General features: G+C 37.5%; 3 protein-coding genes across 13 annotated transcripts; 2 read left to right on the plus strand and 1 right to left on the minus strand.

Moving 5' to 3' along the window:
• Positions 1 to 446: 446 nt before the first annotated feature.
• On the minus strand, positions 447 to 2,236 carry LOC128874899 (probable deoxyhypusine synthase). Its single transcript, XM_054120049.1, has 7 exons — positions 1,993 to 2,236; positions 1,606 to 1,880; positions 1,322 to 1,540; positions 1,058 to 1,250; positions 862 to 965; positions 676 to 801; positions 447 to 600 (listed from the first exon to the last, which is right to left on the minus strand). Exons 1-7 carry the CDS (start codon positions 2,096 to 2,098, stop codon positions 502 to 504), a joined length of 1,122 nt encoding a protein of 373 aa, XP_053976024.1. The 5' UTR covers positions 2,099 to 2,236; the 3' UTR covers positions 447 to 501.
• A 144-nt stretch (positions 2,237 to 2,380) lies between these two features.
• On the plus strand, positions 2,381 to 13,240 carry LOC128874898 (JNK-interacting protein 3). Of its 10 annotated transcripts, none has more exons than XM_054120046.1 (19): positions 2,381 to 2,684; positions 3,384 to 3,701; positions 3,774 to 3,948; positions 4,277 to 4,684; positions 4,763 to 4,960; positions 5,035 to 5,070; positions 5,964 to 5,981; positions 6,134 to 6,191; positions 6,267 to 6,323; positions 6,401 to 6,736; positions 6,812 to 6,991; positions 8,357 to 8,558; positions 8,634 to 9,514; positions 9,599 to 9,818; positions 9,910 to 10,195; positions 10,275 to 10,472; positions 10,555 to 10,644; positions 10,912 to 10,972; positions 11,551 to 11,690. In XM_054120046.1, the coding sequence occupies exons 2-19, from the start codon at positions 3,393 to 3,395 to the stop codon at positions 11,552 to 11,554; spliced, it is 3,717 nt and encodes a 1,238-aa protein (XP_053976021.1). In that variant the 5' UTR covers positions 2,381 to 2,684; positions 3,384 to 3,392; the 3' UTR covers positions 11,555 to 11,690. The 10 variants fall into 10 exon arrangements, with proteins under 10 accessions (XP_053976021.1, XP_053976022.1, XP_053976013.1 ...); XM_054120047.1 differs by having other exon boundaries at positions 10,915 to 10,972; XM_054120038.1 differs by lacking the exon at positions 10,912 to 10,972 and having other exon boundaries at positions 11,551 to 13,240.
• Positions 13,241 to 15,150: 1,910 nt separating this feature from the next.
• Positions 15,151 to 19,571, plus strand: LOC128874725 (tropomyosin-2-like). Of its 2 annotated transcripts, none has more exons than XM_054119740.1 (7): positions 15,151 to 15,350; positions 16,744 to 17,041; positions 17,118 to 17,251; positions 17,781 to 17,969; positions 18,048 to 18,123; positions 18,774 to 18,906; positions 18,963 to 19,571. In XM_054119740.1, exons 2-7 carry the CDS (start codon positions 16,802 to 16,804, stop codon positions 19,043 to 19,045), a joined length of 855 nt encoding a protein of 284 aa, XP_053975715.1. In that variant the 5' UTR covers positions 15,151 to 15,350; positions 16,744 to 16,801; the 3' UTR covers positions 19,046 to 19,571. The 2 variants fall into 2 exon arrangements, with proteins under 2 accessions (XP_053975715.1, XP_053975717.1); XM_054119742.1 differs by lacking the exon at positions 15,151 to 15,350 and adding an exon at positions 15,388 to 15,510.
• Positions 19,572 to 20,465: the final 894 nt, after the last annotated feature.

A 20,465-nucleotide genomic window follows, 5' to 3' on the forward strand; every position in this document is an offset into this window, starting at 1 on the left:
CTAAAGGGGGTGTCCTAGTTTGAACTAGTGAAAATTAACAGATTTTCTAGTATTTCTTTTGTTGAAATGTTAAAGAATATTGAAACAAAACTTACCCATAACATTAAGTATTGCTAGAACTACCTGTACGTATTTTTTTTCATTGACAATTGTTTTACGATACATATGAAACATGGGCTCAACGATGCGTAGCTCTCGTAACAGGTTCGCGCTGCGTGCGCGTTTTCGTTCCAGATTAGGCATTTGAAACAAATCAGACTTATGAATCTTAAACGAATATGTACTATATGATAAAATTGGCATATTTGACGACGTACAACTTGAAACATGCTTCGCGTATCAACGAATATACTCAATTTTTACGGGATACATTGTAATGGCCACCAGGTAGAGACGTAGATTGTGTACATTTATTGTAATGGATCATTAGACAGGGTATCGTTAATTAAGGTCTTAATATATTGCGTTTATTATAAATTAAATATTTTTATTTATTTTTTTCTAAACATCCGATACAGTTTTTTCTTTTGAGGAATGATAATGTCGAGCAAATGTTTCGCCTACAAGTAGTGGAAACACCAGAGTTGCTTCTGCATAAATCTAGAATATTAATAAATAATGCTAAAATGTATTATTCAATTTAAATACTTGATTCAAATTTAAAGGAGTATTTACTTTCACTGGTTTCGCATCTACGCGAATTTTGCCCCACGAAACGGCTTCATCCGGACGTGCACCGCTATCGCTTCCATCAAACTCCGAAGACGTATTTATAAATACGGCATAGTCAGCACCATTCCTCTGAAACAAAATTTATTTTTGATCAATCAATTATCAATTTTCTTTTAATTTTCTTGTTACCATTAAATTTGCATTACAAATATGATGTTTTATAACACCACCTCCTACAATAATCATTCCACTCTTTACTGCTTTCATTGCCATTGTATTCAAACGTCTGAGATCTGCAATGTAATAATAGAAAAGTAACCTTATTATAATTGTTCAGCATACCAGATGCTAAAAAAGAAAATTTTAATATGTAATAGATTAAGACCTGATAGTATGTCTATGACAAGTCCTGGGTTTTTAAATGAATGGAAATACATCATGTCACCGAGACTGCCATCAGTTAGAGCTGGACTAAAAACTGGAATTTTATTTTTTGCAGCCCAGTAATAAATTGAATTCTCATTATTAATTTCTTCGCCTAACCTAGCTATTACTTTAGATGGTGTCCATAGGGTACCCTAAAAACCATACTCTACCATAATCCTTTATGAAAATGTGAGTAGCTAATTCTACTCTTTTATATACATACCTTTTCTTTTTGCTCTGCCAACATTGCATCTAATTTAGGTATTACCCAATCTTCAAACAAGCAGTAATTATTGTTAGGTACTAATAAGTTTCCTATTCTATTCATTCCAAGCCCTCGTAGACGTTTTCCATCTAAATGAAAATCTCCAATGTATGTTGGTGCTAAACATTTTATCAAATCTTCCTCTACACCACCTGCTGTAGTAACAATACAATCCACCTAAAATGTAAATATTACTCTAGGTTAAATCAAAACAAAAAATATTTTTAAATGTTTACACTAACCATTTTATGTTGTACAAGAAACCTTATAGTCTCTCGAACTCCACAAGAGGCCATATTAGATGTGTATCCCAAAAATATTGTACATGAAGACTTTCTTCTAATGAATTCATCATTTTCTAGTATGTCAATTTGATCATCATCGAGAGGAATATTTCGAGCATTTATCATTTTTTGAATTTCATCTACTGCTAAACCAAAATTCCTTGCTTGGAATCCAGAATATTTATATGTTTGCAAGAGAGCATGATAATCTATTCCCTTGTTCCAGTCATATCCTAAAATATATTTTCATTTTGCTGATTGGTTGTGTATACTTTTTGTTTTTGCATTAAAGAATTAGAATTCATAATTTTTTTAGTTTCTCTGTATTATAAAATAGTTGAAAACCTTTTACTGTAGGTGTTCCAGCTGGCAGTTGAGAACTATGTACCAATACAGCATCCTTGACATGTTTTAGGACATCATTATCAGAATCTTCTTTAAGATCATTCATTTTTTAATTAATTGTATACTTTCTTTTATAACCATAAAATCTTTCCCATTAACGTCTGATATGTCAACTGTTGTTGCGTGACACGTGACAGCATTACCATAAAACATCACAGCGCGTTTTGAACTTTGTAGATGGACGATAAACACTGCGAACACTGACGCAACGAAGACACGGCCATCTAACGGGAATATTGCAGTCACAAAAATAAGTTTCGCATCTCGTAATTTCTGTAGACTTATTTGCGAACACGTCAGAATTTAACGATACGTCTGCATACGTCCGTAACATTGGTCAGTGGAGGAACGTGAATAAAAATGGCGAATTTCTGCGTGTGAAAACGATCGTCAACAGAGTTGACAGAAAGTGATGAAATTGGCTAATGTCAAACGTGACAACGTAATGCACGAGAAATGTTCTCTCTAGTCCGCGCCGTTTCGGTGCGTTTTGTGTGATCGGTCAGAGCGCTTCGTAACAAGTATTTAATAAAGTGAAAAATCAACGGGAAGGAAAAAAAAGAGGGGAACTAGGAGGCCCAGGTGGTTGCGAAACGTCACACAGATCACAACACGGAACGGACCACTTCAAGGCAAGACGTTCCACTTCGTTCTCAGTGCGAGCTTCGATACGTAAAAATAGTGATAATGCAAACGACCCGTGTATCACAGAGTTCAGCAGTTCTACGCCGCGGAGTCGTGATGACCTGATTCACTTTTGTCGCTCTAAAAGTGTATTTTGATCTTGAAATCGTGTCTTGTGCAAGGTTATGTGCAGTTATGAGTCTGACATTTGGATCCCTTACGAACGTTCATCAAGTCGGATCATTTAACCGTATTCGGGAATCAGTGCGACGTGCAGTCACTATTAATTTTTAACCGCGTAAAAAAAGTGCGGTTTGCGTACTTTAATGATGCCAATTCGTTCGAATAATTTATTGAAGCGTTCCCCCTCCCTTGAATACTGCTCGAAGTAAAATCGGAATAGAAACTGTTGAGAGTTGAGTTTCATGATTTCGTTTCTGTACAATATTTACGCAATTGTAGGAATACGGGCCGTATGAGTCCGCAATAATTAATATTTCCTTTCATTCTATTGTTGTGCAACAACATTTTCCGACGTGTCATTCTTACTTGGTAATATTAGCTCTTTACTTGGCAAAATGCCTAAAAATAGTCGAGATATGTGTTGTATTGTGAAAAATGTAGAATACAATTTCAAGAAAACGCTTGAACTATAACAATAGAGTTTAACAAGTGAATGATAATCATTTTGAACTTTTGCATTGTAGGTATACAAAATGAGTCAAATAGAAATGGATCAAGAAACGGTATACGGGACTCACGAAGACAGCCATGTGGTTATGTCTGAGAAAGTTCAGAGCTTGGCTGGTAGTATTTATCAGGAATTTGAGAAGATGATAGCTCGTTATGATCATGATGTGGTCAAGGACCTAATGCCTCTTCTAGTCAATGTTCTAGAATGTCTAGACATATCTTATACAGAAAATCAAGAACGCGAAGTTGAATTAGAACTATTAAGGGAAGACAACGAACAATTGGTTACACAATATGAAAGGGAAAAACAATTACGAAAAACATCTGATCAGGTATTATGATTTTGATGGATACAATATGTAATCATTCTTAAAGAAAAATGATGCTCATGTTTTTCCAACTAGAAACTGCTTGAGCTAGAAGATGCTGCAGAAGATGAAAGAAAAGAACTTTTAGCAAAAATTGATAGTTTGGAATCAATAGCAAGGATGTTGGAATTGAAGACAAAGAATTCACATGATCACGGTACAAATGTCAATGGCACTACCAGTCCATTCCTTCACAGAACATCCCTCTACAGTAGAGTAGATTGATTTTTTTTTATTGTTTTCTCGTCATTTAATTGTTCAGTGGGTTAAGTTTGATTGGACATACTAGGATATAGAGAGTTTGCATGCATCTCTATAAAATTTTGGTTTATTATTAAGTGCTTTATTTATTTGTATATTTAACGCGGTGGATGATTTACTTTTATATGTGTATTCTATTAAAATTTTGTACTTTATTATTTAAGTATATTTATATAGTTGTACATGTAGGTTTAGAGTGTGTTCTGTCATAATTAATCCAATTAACGCAATTAAATGGATACAATGTGTATAGTATATCATTTCTTGTATTTGTTTAGTCGTTCGTCTTGAAGAAAAAGAGGCGGAACTAAAACGAGAATATACCCGGCTGCATGAGAGATACACGGAATTATTTAAAACGCATGTAGATTATATGGAAAGAACAAAAATGTTAGTTGGAAGCACGGAAAGATTAGAAAATGCAACCAGTGGTCGTGGTCCATCTCGTTTACCATCTCTTGGGCTGGCTCATATGTCTAGAAGTTCAGGGCCATTAAGTTATGGTTTTCAGAGTTTGGAAGCTAGTATTAATGCAGAAGAGATTCAAGAAGATAGTCCACCAAATGCTGCCAATTTAAGAACTGAAATGTTGGATAGCAGTAGTGAAGCTGCTATAGAAACTTCTGATAAGAGTCAGTTAACGGATAAACCAGCACAAGCAAACAAAACAACAGCCATTTCTAGACGTATGTTATTAATTATATAATGTTTATTTAATAATCATAACTCAATATTCATATAGCATTTTACTGTTTAACTTACAGATGAGAGTCCAGAAACTGAAATACATCCGCTATTGGTTACACCTACGTCACCAACGATAGTAGAAAAATTAGCTACCACTCCAAGTGGAAGATCTAGAACAGAACGAGAGCAACGAAGTGCCAATACATTGTACCAAGAACTCAGTTTTCAGGATGCTGATGCGTTAGGTGAAATGGACGAAGGAGCAGACATCACTGGTAATTATTTATAACAATTTACGAATTGCATTAAAATGTCTTTTTAAATTAATACCGCGTCCTTAAAATCTTAGGTAGTTGGGTTCATCCCGGAGAGTACGCATCGTCGGGTATGTCTCATAAAATAACCAAAAATTCACGAAAATACATCATTACTTCATTAATTCTTCGAGTTCTAAAATTTGTACTATTATGTGTGTAATCATTGACGAATCGAATAGTACAATTCTCGTTTTGTGTTAAAACAAGCATGATCCACGTCCTTGCACTAACAGTGATGAGATTAATTTTCAAGACAGCACGTAATCGCTTAAACATTGGAACTCTGAGGGTTAATATCATAATTACAATTGTGCAGTATTAACTCTTTGGATGACAGCGAGCCGATTTGTCGGCCCTCGGTTCGTAAGCGAAGAATACCACGGGTCGATGCAGAGGCTCCAGGTAATCGTATCGGCCTGTGGAACTCTTCGAAGGTACCACGCAGATCGACCTGGCATCCAAAGGGTTGACAAAGTACAATGATAATCTACAAGATGTCCTGCAATGAATAATGCAACCAAGAAGAAACTGACTTTACATGACAGAATAAGTTAAAAATGCAGAATAAAATATTTATGCGTACAAATTTCAGAATTAAAACGAATGCTTGTATTTTAAAGAAATTAGTATGATCCGAAATGATCGCAACTGCGCTAACCATGTTAGGGTCAGTGCTGATAAATTTGAAGTTATGAACCGATTTCGCCATTATTTTTATTGTACAGTTACAACTTATTTCAGCATCTAGGATTATTTGCTTTTCGTTAGTATCACTCCTTACAGGACACTGTATAGATAAGTGTATTAAAAATATATTCGTGCTTAAGTTACTGTTAAGTTGTATCACACAGGAAATAATATTAATATATTTTTGTTTTTTCATTGTTTGCCTTCTCACATCTGCTGGGTATTGACATACTTTGACTAAATAATTGCATGATATAAATAATTCTTCATGCAGTCAATGACAACTTTTTTGGTAAGATATCGCTGATATTATATTATATATTATAACTTACTATGTTAATGAAACCATGTTACTGATAAAGTTACTTCAATTTATCATAAATAACGAATAAAATAAAACAATCATGCTTTCCTAAATGGACTTAAAGAAGTATGTTTAATTAGGAATGGGCAAAGAAGTGGAGAACCTTATTATGGAAAATAATGAACTTTTGGCCACAAAGTTAGTATTGCATTACATTAATATGTAATGAATACTATTTTCATATACTTACCTTTACATTGTCTCGTATTTCAGAAATGCGCTCAACATTGTTAAAGATGACTTAATCATCAAAGTGGATGAGTTAACAAGGTAAAATAAAAAAATAAATTTTGACATATTTTTGTCAATAATTAGTGTCGTCATATGTAGGATAATATATCTTTCAGCGAGCAAGAAATATTACGGGAAGAAGTTCGGGGTTTGCAACAAGCTAGGGAACGTTCACGGCAAAAAATCGCTACCCTTGAAGAAGAATTAAAAAAAGTTAAGGAAGAAGCAGAAGCAGCAGCAAAAGCAGCCAAGAGCGACGACGAGGAGGATGTGCCATTGGCACAAAGAAAAAGGTTTACAAGAGTAGAAATGGCCAGAGTACTCATGGAAAGAAACCAGTATAAGGAACGATTCATGGAACTTCAAGAAGCTGTTAGATGGACAGAAATGATAAGAGCCACCAAGACTGATCCTGCCAGTATATCAGAGGGAAAAGGTTCGGTGTGGAAGTTGTTAGTATCACTTATACAAAAAGAAAATCCAACATTAGGTTAGATCATAATTTCAATGTTTTCTTTCGCTTGCAGTTTTAGTAGTCTCTTCACAGGCCCTGGAGATCGGGGAGCCTTGGTTCGAGGACCACACACATTACCACACATTAGATACAGCGCGCCAACAAATCAAGTCGTTCCCGCATCACCTTTGGATACCATGCGTAGACGTATGGTGAAAGGTCGCCATGAGTTTTTCGACCAGGGAGACACCATGTGAGAAATCAATCAAATTCTATACACGCACGTAGATATTATGTCAATGCGACACTAAAGCCTGCCAAATTTTGATCAATTTTCTAAATAGGGACTCGTTTCCTTTTTATCACTATGATCTTTTTTTTTTTAAACTGCCGTCTCACAATAATGCGATCGATTTACTACGAAAGATTTTATAAAGATTTTACGTATACGTTAATTTTAATATTTTCTCAAAACTATTGCAACAACAAAATGTGTTTTACGTTTCCTTTATGGGTCCGAATTTTAAATACTTGACATTTTATAATCTTTGAATCGACCTGATATTTGCAGATTTGAGTCCTCTTTGGTCAGTTGGGATCCATAATCTTTTGTCGTGACTCTCAATTACTCTTGATCGTTCTTAAGAGATGTGAGTCATTTCTAAATAATTTGTTGCCTGAACGATTTTCGAATGTGATGGTCTTTAACAAATTGTCGGTCCTATTCCTCTGTTACTTGCCAATTCTTAAAAGAGATTATGGGTGTATATTTTACGCGCAATATTGTAATGAGAGATTAAAATAGAATTACGGTTCATTGCACACGGACAAAAACTTTCTCCTTTTGACAATCATGCTTTTATTAGTACATCTATTTTTAGTCTTATTTTCCATACATAGAGAAAATTGTACATTATTATCTGTATATTGGAACGGAACGTTGTTTTATATATTATAATATATAATGAGTCTACTAATGGTAGACTACCACTTACAGTAGTGGTTATACATTTGATTACAGTAATTACTTACTAGTTTAATGAAGTAAATTATCTGTTATCTTTGCAAAGTCATGCTTGAGAAGCAATAGTTTTGTATATAAAAGTTTGTACATTTTTGGAAGAAGAATAATATATGATCATTATTGATCAACCAATAAACGAAATTTTGACTATGTTATAAACTTGGCTTTTATTTCACTCTTGCTCTGCGCTTTGATTTTTCGTTCGGGTTTCATCTTTGCCTCTCCTTCGTGGCGTTGTCAAGAGATACCTGGTTTTTCTGGTTTTCGGTGGGGTGCTTATTGGCCAACAGGTAAATCTGTTCTGCACTATGTCTAACATTCTGCTTCTAAACCTGGATAAAAATTTCGTTGCGCAAGTAATAATGAAGCTGAACATTAAATATGGTGGAATTAACAGTCAGATTAAGACTTCATTAAATCGAAGAGTGTGTCCAGTGATCAAGAAAGAAAAAAAGTCTTCGTAGGAACAAATGGTTGAACAAACAACAGAGTGTCCCAGTAAATTTACTAACTTCTACAATTAAAAATTTTATTTCGATCGCGCATATATTCGAAATATTCGATAGCTAATTTACGTTTTATACGTCTTTACAGATCGTCCGAAAAACTTGTAGCTAGACGTGCAAACGAACGAAAAGAGCAATATCGGAAAGTTCGCGCTCATGTTAGAAAGGAAGATGGACGATTGCAAGCTTATGGCTGGAGTTTACCAGGCAAACCAAGTGCTCCAGTTAGGCAACCCGTACCTGTGCCAGTTTATTGCAGACCTTTGCAGGAATCAGAACCTGGGATGAAGGTACATTTGATATGTTGCTAAATATAAACAGAAACTTGTTATATATTACAATCGCCTTCATATTTTACTGTTTAGATATGGTGCGGCGCTGGCGTGAATCTAAGCGGTGGTAAAACACGCGACGGTGGTTGCATGGTTGGAGGGAGCGTGTTTTATGCCGCAGAAGCTCGAGAAGTAAGTACTAATTCAAAAACTGATGCTGAAGATGCTATTGAACATTTGGATAAGGAGCTGCAAGAAAGTGAAAATCAGAGAGTAGAGGCAGAACATTTACAACAACAACTAAGTTCGTTGGTTTGGATCTGCACATCGACACAAAAGATGTCGAAAGTTACTGTGATAGATGCTAACAATCCAGCCGAAATTTTGGATGTTTTTAATGTATGCCAAGGACATTTACTTTGCATTGCGAGTGTACTTGGAGCCGAGGAGAGTGATTATGCTCAAACCGTTAGCGAAGACGTAGTTCGAACTGCGAATGGGGTAACCGATAACGATGGTCACGAAGTAAATGCGAGTTCAAGTGCTGGACAAAATAACCAGAAAAGTAAACAGGAAACTCAAGCCTCGTCTGAGAAGAAAACAGAACCGGATAGTGTCTCTGAAGACCAGAACAACGAAAATCTTGAGAAGTCGGATGACACTAATCAGAATACAACTACCGAGCCACAAAGTTTAGAAAGTGTAGACAGTGAAACGTCAAATCTCGGCAAAGTGCATTTTGTTAAAGTTAACCCAGAAACACCCTCCTCCCGGATGAAGGAAGACGAGAGTACAAATGAAGAAAGGCAAAGTGACGAAGTTGAAGAAGGTACTCCTATAGAAAAAATGTCTTCGATACAGCCGACAATGTGGCTTGGCGCTCAAAATGGTGCAGTGTTCGTTCATTCGGGTGTGGCTAACTGGTCGGTCTGTTTGCATTCTGTTGTATTGAAGGATGCCGCGCTGGCTATTGTGTACGTAGTTTTGTTACGTATTAGTGTGATTGTTATTTCAGATTAACATTTAACACCAAATTTTGTTTCACATTGTTCCTGTAGACATATACAAGGTCGAGTTCTTGTCGCTCTTGCCGATGGAACTGTTGCATTATTTAAAAGAGGTGCGGACGGACAATGGGATCTATCTCAATATCATGTGATTACCTTGGGTAGCCCACAACATTCAATCAGGTGCATGACTGCTGTTAGTGGCAAAACTGTATGGTGCGGTTATAGAAATAAGATTCACGTAATAGATCCAGTTTCCATGATTGTCGAGGTATTCATACTTCTGTGCATATATGTATCTCTCTTAATATTTTCTTCAAAATTAAACGCTATTGTAAATCACGTATGAAATAAATTTGCAGTGCACTGTAGATGCTCACCCCCGTCGAGAATCGCAAGTGAGACAGTTAGCTTGGTTGGGTGAAGGAGTCTGGGTCAGCATTAGATTAGACTCGACGCTAAGACTCTATCACGCTCATACTTATCAACATCTTCAAGATGTCGATATCGAGCCTTACGTTAGCAAAATGCTTGGGACTGGGAAGCTTGGCTTTTCTTTTGTAAGAATTACCGCGTTACTCATTTCGTCGAATAGGCTGTGGATTGGCACTGGAAACGGTGTGATAATTTCTGTTCCTTTATCTGAAAGTAAGTAAAGAGTCAGTGCAACGAATACATAAACTCAAAAAAACAAAATTACTATACATAAAATACGTTCGTAAAATAGGTGCTGGTGGTTCAATGGCGGTGTCCCGAATTCAAGCAGGAAGTGGTAAAAGTGATGCACCAGGGATGGGTGTCAGAATTTTTGCGTCAGACCGTGGTGTTACGCCTGGAAGTTTTATACCTTATTGCAGTATGGCTCATGCACAACTTAGTTTTCATGGACATAGAGATGCAGTTAAAATGTTCGTTGCTGTACCTGGTACGTCTACTAATAAATTTGGATATCTTGTGAAAGAATATAACGGTAAAAATAACCAATCAACTGTTTTTAATGATTACAGGTCACGGTGGACAGAGTGCCGTGTCTGATGGTTCTCAACCAGCCATGCTTGTCCTTTCAGGAGGTGAAGGATACATCGACTTCAGAGTTGGTAAGTGAATGTATTAATAAATAATTTATCAATGTAGATATATTTCATTAATCATCTGTTTGAAATCTTTAACAGCAGGAAAAATCAAACTCAATATTTATTTTTAGTTTCGTAATAATTGTACTAAATGATAAACTATGTATTACACACATTATTATTGCTGCTATGAATAGAATACCGTCAACTTGAATGCTTTGCATATCATTTTGTTATCGTTACAAAAAGAGTCTATTCAAATATTGTTTTATACGATTATGGTACTTCCAGTAGATGAGGAGGAAGACGAGAGTGACGTGGCGACTCATCTGATTGTATGGCAGTTGGTCAGGTATGCCCCCAGAGAGAAGTGAAAAGCGGTTAATGGGTCTTTACTTCGGTTTATATCAGTGTTTGTGCGATTGAATGGATAATTCTTTACGTTACTGTTCAATGAATCATATATACTAACTACTGAATGTTTTGTGCACGGTGTAATGAAATTCAACTAACATGTCTACAAGTAGTTAGATACATCTCTAACCTGACATTAAAAATAATTTATATGTTGCTCTCGTCTATGTATAAATCAATCGGTATACAAAATGTACACGCGCATATGTACAGAATTTCTAATTACATTCGTTATCCCAGGTTGGAAGATCAAAAATCAATCTAAAATTGTTCGCTTTTGTACAGCATAAACCTTCATAATCTTCATTAATACAAAGAACTATGTCTGCACTTTCGTTTCTCGAAGCAGCTACACACGGTACCATTATCTGCTTTCTTCATTCTCTGGGGGTTGGGAATTTCCAGCTGACATGCATCGTACTGTACAAAGGGCAACCGATAATCGCACTTCTTTCCTTATTGTGAATCAATCGTGATCATTATGTTTATCGTATCGATAAACATTTGTTTCGCTAGGTGATGGTGAAGAAACGGAAGACAGCATGGAGCGATCCAACAGCGCTGTTGCTGTGAACGCTGAGGAACACGGAGAACAGAGCCATTTGATAGTGTGGCAAGTTCAGTGTCCTGTACAAGTGTCTATGAATGGCTAGCCTACGTACTTTGAAAGTATGCCGATCCCGCTGTTTGGTTCAGCTTGAAGTTCTACACGCGGATCAAGAATTCGAGTGATTCCCGTTGTGGTCCGACAAGGCATTAATAAATCGGACTTATCTTCTGGCCGGGTGAGTTTCGCCCCGCTGAACTAATGTTCTATTTAATTATATCTATGTAATGATTGTAGCGAATTACGCGAAAGACTCCACGAATAATTGGAATATTCTGTAACGGCGAAATCAGTACGATTTCTCGGACGTACTAGGGATCATTTTCAACATTTGCGCGATATTAAGCTTTCTCGGAGTTTCTTGCTAAGTAACATCAACGAGAAACTAATTTCTTAGATACTCGGTATATATCGAAGAAATATTTTTTTTTCCTATTTAAATTAAAAAGATATAATTAGAATCTCTGATCTCAACGCTTATAACCTTTAGCTTCTACTTAAAATGCGCCCTGTAAAGTAATTATCGGTATACTAATTCGCTCTTGCGCAACGGTAACGTAATTTATAAAGAAATGATTTTAATGATCCTGCATGATTTCATGCATTGCCAGATGTGTAGTTCTGGCGTTTTAATCGGAAAACAGCGTTCATCCTGACGTACGTACTGCACACCGTACGCAGACATTTTTGAATCGTTTCGGAGTGAGTCCTGATAAAAGAGTGCTGGGAAAATAGCGTTACATTTCCGCCAATCAATGTGATAACCGATAAAGATACGGAAGAATGAGTTCTACAGCTCCCGTGACGTTTGCTACCTAGCTGCATTAATATCTCGATTACCATCAAAGGTAGAGTAACCTTTACACATGTGCAGGTATGAAAGGTGCAACCGACTCGGGCAGTATTTAAGCATAATATATATTGTACATTGTTTCGGTTAGAGAGTATTTTATTTTCCAGACCTAAGTGGTTTAATTTGCGTCCAATATATACATATACGGAGTGTAATATATTTTTTATGTTCTGCTATCGATGATCTATCGTTTACTAATCATGTTCGATCGCGTGCGTCCGCTTTCTTCAGGCTCATCGACAGTCCCAAAGAGCCCCGGAATGAATTTCTGTACATATTAATAGTGAGATGTTTATAGCGCATCATGTAGATTTGTAATTTATGTTTTCGTCGACGAACGAAATAGAAGCGATTCTTACGTCTATTTCTTTATCGTCGATCGCTGCAACTTTGTTTTTCCGTCAGCACACTCCCCTAACTACCAAAGACGAGGAACGACTTTTAATTGTATTCTTTGTACGATTTATAGCGAGATGGTTTTAAGTTGCGCGTCTAGACCGATGTAACGATTTTGACTAGAAACAAACTTCTTGCATTCGAGATTTCGAGAGAGTTGCCGACACTCGGGCTTGCGAAACTTTTGTAAATTCTTATGTTAAGCGACAAAACTGGTGAAATCCAAGATGTGCATGTTGTGTCAGGGCTGCGCATTATTATGCGAGCTCGCTTTCGGTGTCGAGCTCGGAATTGTACCTGGCTCATGATGAAGCTGTAATGGCGTTAATAAAGAAAGTTGCGAAACAGAATGACCCGAATTCTATTTTTCTACCGCAAGCAATTCTTATCACAAGGGGATCGTATTTATAGTTTAATATTATATTATTTGAGCATTCGTTCCATTTCATGGACCAAGAAATGGTATCAGGTGGCGGACAGTGGAGCAGTGCCTAGTGTAGACGACTATCACGCGGGAATTTTTCAAGGTATGGCTAAGAAAAAATGTATCGAAAGCTTGTGGCTTATATAATGTAAAAAAACATATCTAACGGAAAAGAGGAGTGCAATATGTGCATACCTGCACATGCACTTGAAAAATAAACAACGAACAACGGAATGATATTGCTCCTATGCCAAATAATAAAGAGTTCCTATTTATTACATAAATTATAAGTATGGGATCGTATGTTCAGTTTGATATTATATTTTTAGGGGATGCATCCCATCTCATGGACCATAAATTGGTATCGCCATCTCGCGGTAGGAAACGAACTAATTTTAGTTAAGATAGCATGGAACAGAACCCTCGGAAGTTTTGCTCTAGTGGCGCCATCGGTGGGAAAACGCTTAAGTATGTAGTGAAAATAGTTCCCGCCGTTTTTATAAGATGGCGCCACCGACACCTTTCAATTAATTATCCTTTTTTTCTGTTTTAAATACATAATTAATACGAATCTTTGCTTTATAACACTTTAATATATCATTTCAATATATGGATTAAACATATATCTACTTTTACGTAAATATCTAGGTCTGTAAATTTAGACTGCGGACATATAATAACTATTTGTAATAAATGTAACGTAAACGCATTTTCCCTAAAAATAGCTTCAATTTAAATAAAATAATGAATGTATAAAGTAAAGACACGATAAGAGCTAGTGTTAATATGTAAAATTTATCATTTTTATGAACGGTTATCTAATACAGCAACCCTTAAATTGCGGGGCGCCATCTAGCAGCAATAGCGAGAACTATTTTCACTACAAACTTGGGCGTTTTCCCACCGATGGCGCCACTAGAGCAAAACTTCCGAGGGTTCTGTTCCAAGCTATCTTACCTAAAATTAGTTCGTTTCCTACCGCGAGATGGCGATACCATTTTATGGTCCATGAAATGGAATGCATCCCCTAAGAATATAATATCAAACTGAAAGTACGATCCCATAATTATAATTTATGTAATAAATAGGAACCCCTCTAACTATAAATTATACAATAAATACGACACCCTAATTATAAGACTCAAAATATATTATTAGGATAAGAAAACATTGTATATAACTGAACATGCAACGAATATAAACAATTTCATATGTACAATCTATAATATTAAATGTACCAATGTATCCGCAGGGATCTAAGGCATATCAATAAAAAAAGAAAGCCTCTCCACAAGAAAGCCGTGCAGAACGTGGCTGCTGAAAATACAGCATTCGGTGGGCACTTGATGCGCAACTCATCCTTCGCTAAAAGTAAACCGCATGCGCGATAGATCCATGTACTGTCATAATCAAAAGTTACTTTACTGTCGTACTATTTGCACTGTGCTTGGAAGGGCGGTATTTCGACATTTTCGTGGCTTAATTTTTCGAAAGAACTGAACCACAAGAACAGGACTGGCTAGAAATTTATCCTCTTCCTCAGGCTCAGAGGACGTTTCAGTATTAATATAGTTCAGTGGCGTAACCCATCGTCCATTCGATACATCGATATATCGAAGGCGGGAAAAATTCAAACGCTCGAAGGAGCGCGCGCAACGAGGACGGATAATAAAAAATTGTCGAGATAGGACGAAACAAGGGGACGATAGTGTTCCCATTGTAGTATGGTGTTTACCAGCGGAGTGTCGGTTACGTGGTCGACAGGAAACAGGAACGGAATTCTTTCGAGCCGAGAATAGCATTAAGGGAGGCGGAGATCGCGTTTCGTTAGTAGTCAGTACGGTGAGGAGCGATCGACCAGTGAAGAGCCGGGATAAAATCGGGACGACAGCCAACAAGGCGACAAGCAATTATAGAATTGGATTGGATCGAGGAGTTCGAGGAGGCCCGCGACGCCGGTTTCGTTTTATTTTAGCTTAGCTTTCGAAGGCATCCGGTTGTGCATTCTCATAGCGGATCATCGCTACGATCACTAAGTGAGTGTTGTCCCCCTTTTTAAAACTACGATTGGTTATTTCCCTTGCCCGTTGCCCGCTATTAAATAAAACGTTGTTCGTCGACGAGCAACGAATGCGTCGCGAGGCGCTCGTTACGCGCGTCGGATTCATTTAATATCGCCGAACGACAGAGGGTGAAGTAAGTACTCACTATAACACAGTGATACCTCGATTCGGTGGATTCCTCGTTTATTGGATTCGAGATTTAACGGATCTAGCAGGATTCCGTGGTGTCGTCTCTCAGTTCCATTTTCTCTACGATATGTTACATTAGAGGTGGAGAATTTTTTGAAAACTGTGTCACACGAAACTGTACCGAGAGTTGGAGGTAATGTCCCTCGATGGAATTCAGATTTAGTGACCAAAATTTCTGGAAATGATTATTTTAAATAGTTGATTAATCAATAGTGTTACTATCGTGAAAATGCGATTAATGGACGAACGAACAAATTTTTCTTGTATCGGCTCAGATACGTTCTTCCTCTTCTCGTACTTCATCTTCTCAAGTGGTGTCATTTTGCTGATTTTAACGCTTCAACTGTTGCGAGTTGCTTCTAGACGCGCCGTGAATGATCCTTTTGCGCCGTGTGTTGCAACATGACATACAACCTATGTTTACAGCTCTGTGTGTGCGTGAACCATGTACAATTCTCGTATATTTCTTCGTGGCCCCTAATCACCTCGATGCTGCAATAGGACATTAGAAAATATCACGAAGGAAATTTTCTTTTTGTTCAAAAGTGTCTTGATTTTTCATTATGTAATGAGGGAATTGAACACTACGCCGATTAGCAAATCTAATTTTGCTGCGACTTAAATTCTGCATCTTTAAACGTGTTCTTCGAACGTGTCTCGACAGATTTTTCAAAAATTTTGGAAATTACTAGCTACTTGAAAAATAACTCAATCTTTTTCTCATGAAACAAAACCAAACGAAAATGATTGTATTCTTTGCAATTGTTTTGAATAAACGTGGGTTCTTAATGGCAGGGTCAAATTGGAAAATTTAAAGAAATGGGAGTACGAGCTTGTCTGAGATTGCCAGTCCTCTTTACGAGCTATTTTAAAAAATTGGTGACGTTTTAAAATTAGACGTATTAGACCTAATGCATCAGGCTGTTCCAAGTTTCTTTCTCGACTTAGACTCAGCTGTTTTGTTTGGTAGTGTTTATATAAACGATCTCATCTTTTAGATGTTGCTGTTATCCTTTCTAGTCATTGTTTAACTTTCGTGAAGGACATTTAATTCGCATTGAAAAGTTGCTCGCGCCATTTCGTGCGCTTTTCAATAAAACATACGTTTACGTTGCTTCCTTTGTGCACCTAAACTCTATTCTAATATCGTTGTTAATGAATCATCGAAATCCGACAGATTCAAAAAGCCGACGAGGATCAACCGATAAAAGGGGAGAGAAACACCGATCGTCATCATGGAGGCGATTAAGAAGAAAATTGCGGCGCTGAAGATGGAGATGGACGCCGCGAACGAGAAGGTGGAGGCGAACGAGACCAAGGCGAGATCGGAGGACTTTCGAGCGGACAAGTTATTCGACGAGGTGAGGGATCTGCAGAAGAAGCTGGCCCAACTCGAGCGGGACTACGTGGTTGCCAAGGCCAATTTGGAGCAGTCCACCGCCGATCTGGAGCAATGCGAGAAATCTTACTCCAGGGTGCGCAGAGATTCTTAACAAACCTATCGAACGTTTCCCCTTAGACGTTTATGCGATTAATTAATTGCGTTCGTAGGCAGAGCAAGACCGGACCACGTTGACGAAGAGAGTGCAAGAAATCGAAGCGTCGCTCACGAAGAAGGAAGAGCTGCGTCTTTCTGCTCAGCTGAAGCTTGGACGTGCGACAGAACTCAACGATGATGCGGGGAGGTTCGCATCGAGATTGAAATTTTTTAATTAGGATTATGTTTTTATATATACTTTTTATTATGTGTCGTGGACTGTATCCGTTCTTCTTCCGTGAAGAAATCACGTTTCTTTCGCTTCTTTCTCTATACTTTTTAATAATTGTAATTGTTGACAAAATCAGTTACTGTTTATTAGGCATGACTCGAGTTTACAAAGTAAACATGTCTTCACCGAGCTTTCTGTCATAAGAGAAAGAATGTTTTCATGAAACTAAAGTAATTGCAAATATAAAATATTCGAGAACATGGCAATTTGAGAAAATTCATAGATTATAGAAAATGTATGTAAGAGAAACATTCGAACTAAACAGTTCTGACTTAAATGAAACTTTGTGCGAATGGAAAACATATTGAAGTATACGAAGAACAACTTCTTCTTCTTCTTCTTCTTCTTATAATCTTATAATATGTATTTGCTTCGTTACTGGACTTGTGTTCTGCACGTAAAACTGCGACTGTAAATGCAAACGAAAAATTGTCCTCGTTCGCAGAATGTGCAAAGTGTTGGAGGACAGAAGTCGGCTGGACGAGGAGCGCATGGAGAAGCTGATGCAGGAGCTGAAGGACGCCAGACTGATCGCTGAAGACGCGGACGCCAAGTCCGACGAAATATCCAAGAAGCTGCAATTCGTTGAAGAGGAATTGGAAGGGGCCGAGGAAAGAGTGAAAACCAGCGAGGCGTTTGTATAATTTCGTTACACTAATCTTTCCAGTAGCACCCGGTGATACTTTGCTTATGCGTATGAACGTTTCCACAGGAAAATCATCGAACGAGAGGACGAGCTGTTCATCGTGCAGAATATTGTCAAGTCCTTAGAAGTGTCCGAGGAGAAGGTAATTGACAAGGATAAGAATGCTTTCGGTCTCTATATGAAACGCAACGTTCTCCAATTTATCCTCTAGAACACAAATAAACAGGACTCTGTTGTTATTCAAACTCGTGGAGCATGAAAGACAGGAACGCGTCGATATTTCGTAAAACATCGAGTCTACAGAAAATTTGTGTAGAGCATAAAAGTTTCTAAATTTAATTTCCGATAACTTTTCTTCTAAACATTTTTGCTATAAATGCCGTGGTTCTAACTCATGGAGCATGAAAGACAGGAACGCGTCGATATTTCGTAAAACATCGAGTCCACAGAAAATTTGTGTAGAACATAAAAGTTTCTAAATTAAATTTCCGATAACTTTTCTTCTAAACATTTTTGCTATAAATTCTGCGGTAAGCGAGATATTATTTCCTATATTCCTATATTCATTTTCTATAAAATCGATGTTATCCGAAGTATCGACGCGTTCCTGTCTTTCATGCTCCACGAGTTTGAATTCTTTTTATGCTGAATATAAACCTCTAAGCGAGAATTTTCCAATGTTTACATTTTCTCGGGTTTAGGTAACAAACAGAGCTACACATCACTTGTATAGAAGGTTAATATTTAACAAACTCTGTTTTATATTACTACACATAAAATTTCTCGATGCAGGCTAACCGACGAGTAGAGGACTTCAAGCTGCAACTGAAGGAACTGAAGAAGCAACTAAAGGCGGCCGACAAGCGTGCCATTTTGGCCGAGAGAACGGTGAAGAAGATGCTGAAGGAAGTGGACATGAAGGAAGGTAAGTTCGCGAGTCGAACGTGATGTTTCGGTCTACATAGTTGCGATGTGTTTCAGACGAGCTCAGAGAAGAAAAGGAGAAATACAAGGCGGTCTGCGACGACATGGACGCCACGTTCGCCGAAATGACCGGATATTAAAGTCGCGGAAACGGACGGAGTTTCATTTATTTTATTATTCTGTGCTTCTTTCGCTTGTTCGCTACACTTAACACGGACGCCATACTTCAGACTTTGTCCATCTGCGTCCAGCCAAGCTGACTTTTGATTCGATATAACGTATCGTGACACGTTTCGTAGCGCTTCCTACGAACATGCTTCCTAAAAATAATTTGCTAAATAATTGCTAATCGCACGTAACGAGCGAACAAACGACGTACACCTGCTTGTTTCTTAATACAGAGAACGAAATGTAAGCTTTGCTAAGCCGCTTCGCTTCGCATAACACCTCGCCAAGGCTTCAAGATCGACGCTGTAGATCGAAAGTGGTCTCGAGAAGCGACAGTCCTTGTTTTCGATAGAATTGACGATAGATCACCTATTTTTCTTTCAGAGGTTCCGAAGAGGAGATCGTGATACATGAAAGCAAGCACGATACTGCGCCCCCTTTTTATCGTTGTATATCAAATCTGAATTTTCAATAAATTGGTACTTAACAAACAAACAAAAAAATATACAATCGTCTTCATTTCTTCTAAGTCCCTTAAACGAAAGAGTCTCGAGTAAAGGATTAAACATTCTGGGTATTTTTTTCGTAGCGAGCTTAAATGGAATCATTAAATTTTGTGAAAAAATTCTATTTAAAACCATCGAAATAAAATTAATTCTTTTATATTACGAATGCGTTATTTTTAATCTTAGTAACTTTATATAGATTTGTTTTATTTACTTTTATCGTTTGTGGTGATATAGTTCGATACAAAAATTTGCCGAGAATGTAAAATATTTGCGATTTAACGCGACGAAATTGGAATGAATGTTTTCAGCAGCGCCTCGTCGAAATTCGCGCATCCGTTGGTCATTTAGTAGCAGCTTCGCGCGGATCGAGCGATCGCGAGAGCAGAAACGTCCGGAGAAGTCGAGGAATCCGTTTGTGTCTAACTAAAGAAACGGACGGTTCGTTTCTTTTGCATTTTTACGAGTCTATAAAGCATTGTCCTCGCCGGTCACCGAGTGCAGTAACCCGCGAGCTTCGCTTTGAAAGACCGTAGGGCTCAGTAGCCCGCACGAATTTGATTTCTCAAACGCCAGTACGTAGAATTCCATAATTCTCACGAACAGGACGAAGCGTCACGTAGAAGTGTTGGAAGTGCCTTGAAATCATTGATATATCCGAAAGTGCATATCACTGAGGCAGTGACGAGGTGTCCACGAAACTGAAACGAGAAAACAAATTCGGACCCTCCTAATTTTTAACTAATTTTTCATTAAGCATCTCTTTTATTCCGTCACGTACGTCTATACTAATCGATTTTTCAACGTTTCTTTCATTGATGATTAAACTTTGCTTTCGTTACACCATTGATGTATTATTTACACGACTAATACATTATATGATATA

Source organism: Hylaeus volcanicus, chromosome 4 (assembly GCF_026283585.1).
Source record: "Hylaeus volcanicus isolate JK05 chromosome 4, UHH_iyHylVolc1.0_haploid, whole genome shotgun sequence".
Taxonomy (NCBI): domain Eukaryota; kingdom Metazoa; phylum Arthropoda; class Insecta; order Hymenoptera; family Colletidae; genus Hylaeus; species Hylaeus volcanicus.

Bases quoted from the DNA above. Each gene is read 5' to 3' on its own strand.
- LOC128874899 (XM_054120049.1), bottom strand. From the start codon at position 2,098: ATGAATGATCTTAAAGAAGATTCTGATAATGATGTCCTAAAACATGTC. The intron at 1,881-1,992 runs GTTTTCAACTAT...AATATATTTTAG, and splicing joins TGGAACACCTACAGTAAAAG to GATATGACTGGAACAAGGGA. The intron at 601-675 runs GTAAATACTCCT...TTAATATTCTAG, and splicing joins TAGATGCGAAACCAGTGAAA to ATTTATGCAGAAGCAACTCT.
- LOC128874898 (XM_054120038.1), top strand. From the start codon at position 3,393: ATGAGTCAAATAGAAATGGATCAAGAAACGGTATACGGGACTCACGAA. The intron at 6,192-6,266 runs GTTAGTATTGCA...CTCGTATTTCAG, and splicing joins AATGAACTTTTGGCCACAAA to AAATGCGCTCAACATTGTTA. The intron at 9,515-9,598 runs GTACGTAGTTTT...TTGTTCCTGTAG, and splicing joins GATGCCGCGCTGGCTATTGT to ACATATACAAGGTCGAGTTC.
- LOC128874725 (XM_054119740.1), top strand. From the start codon at position 16,802: ATGGAGGCGATTAAGAAGAAAATTGCGGCGCTGAAGATGGAGATGGAC. The intron at 17,042-17,117 runs GTGCGCAGAGAT...TTGCGTTCGTAG, and splicing joins GCGAGAAATCTTACTCCAGG to GCAGAGCAAGACCGGACCAC. The intron at 17,970-18,047 runs GTTTGTATAATT...ACGTTTCCACAG, and splicing joins AGAGTGAAAACCAGCGAGGC to GAAAATCATCGAACGAGAGG.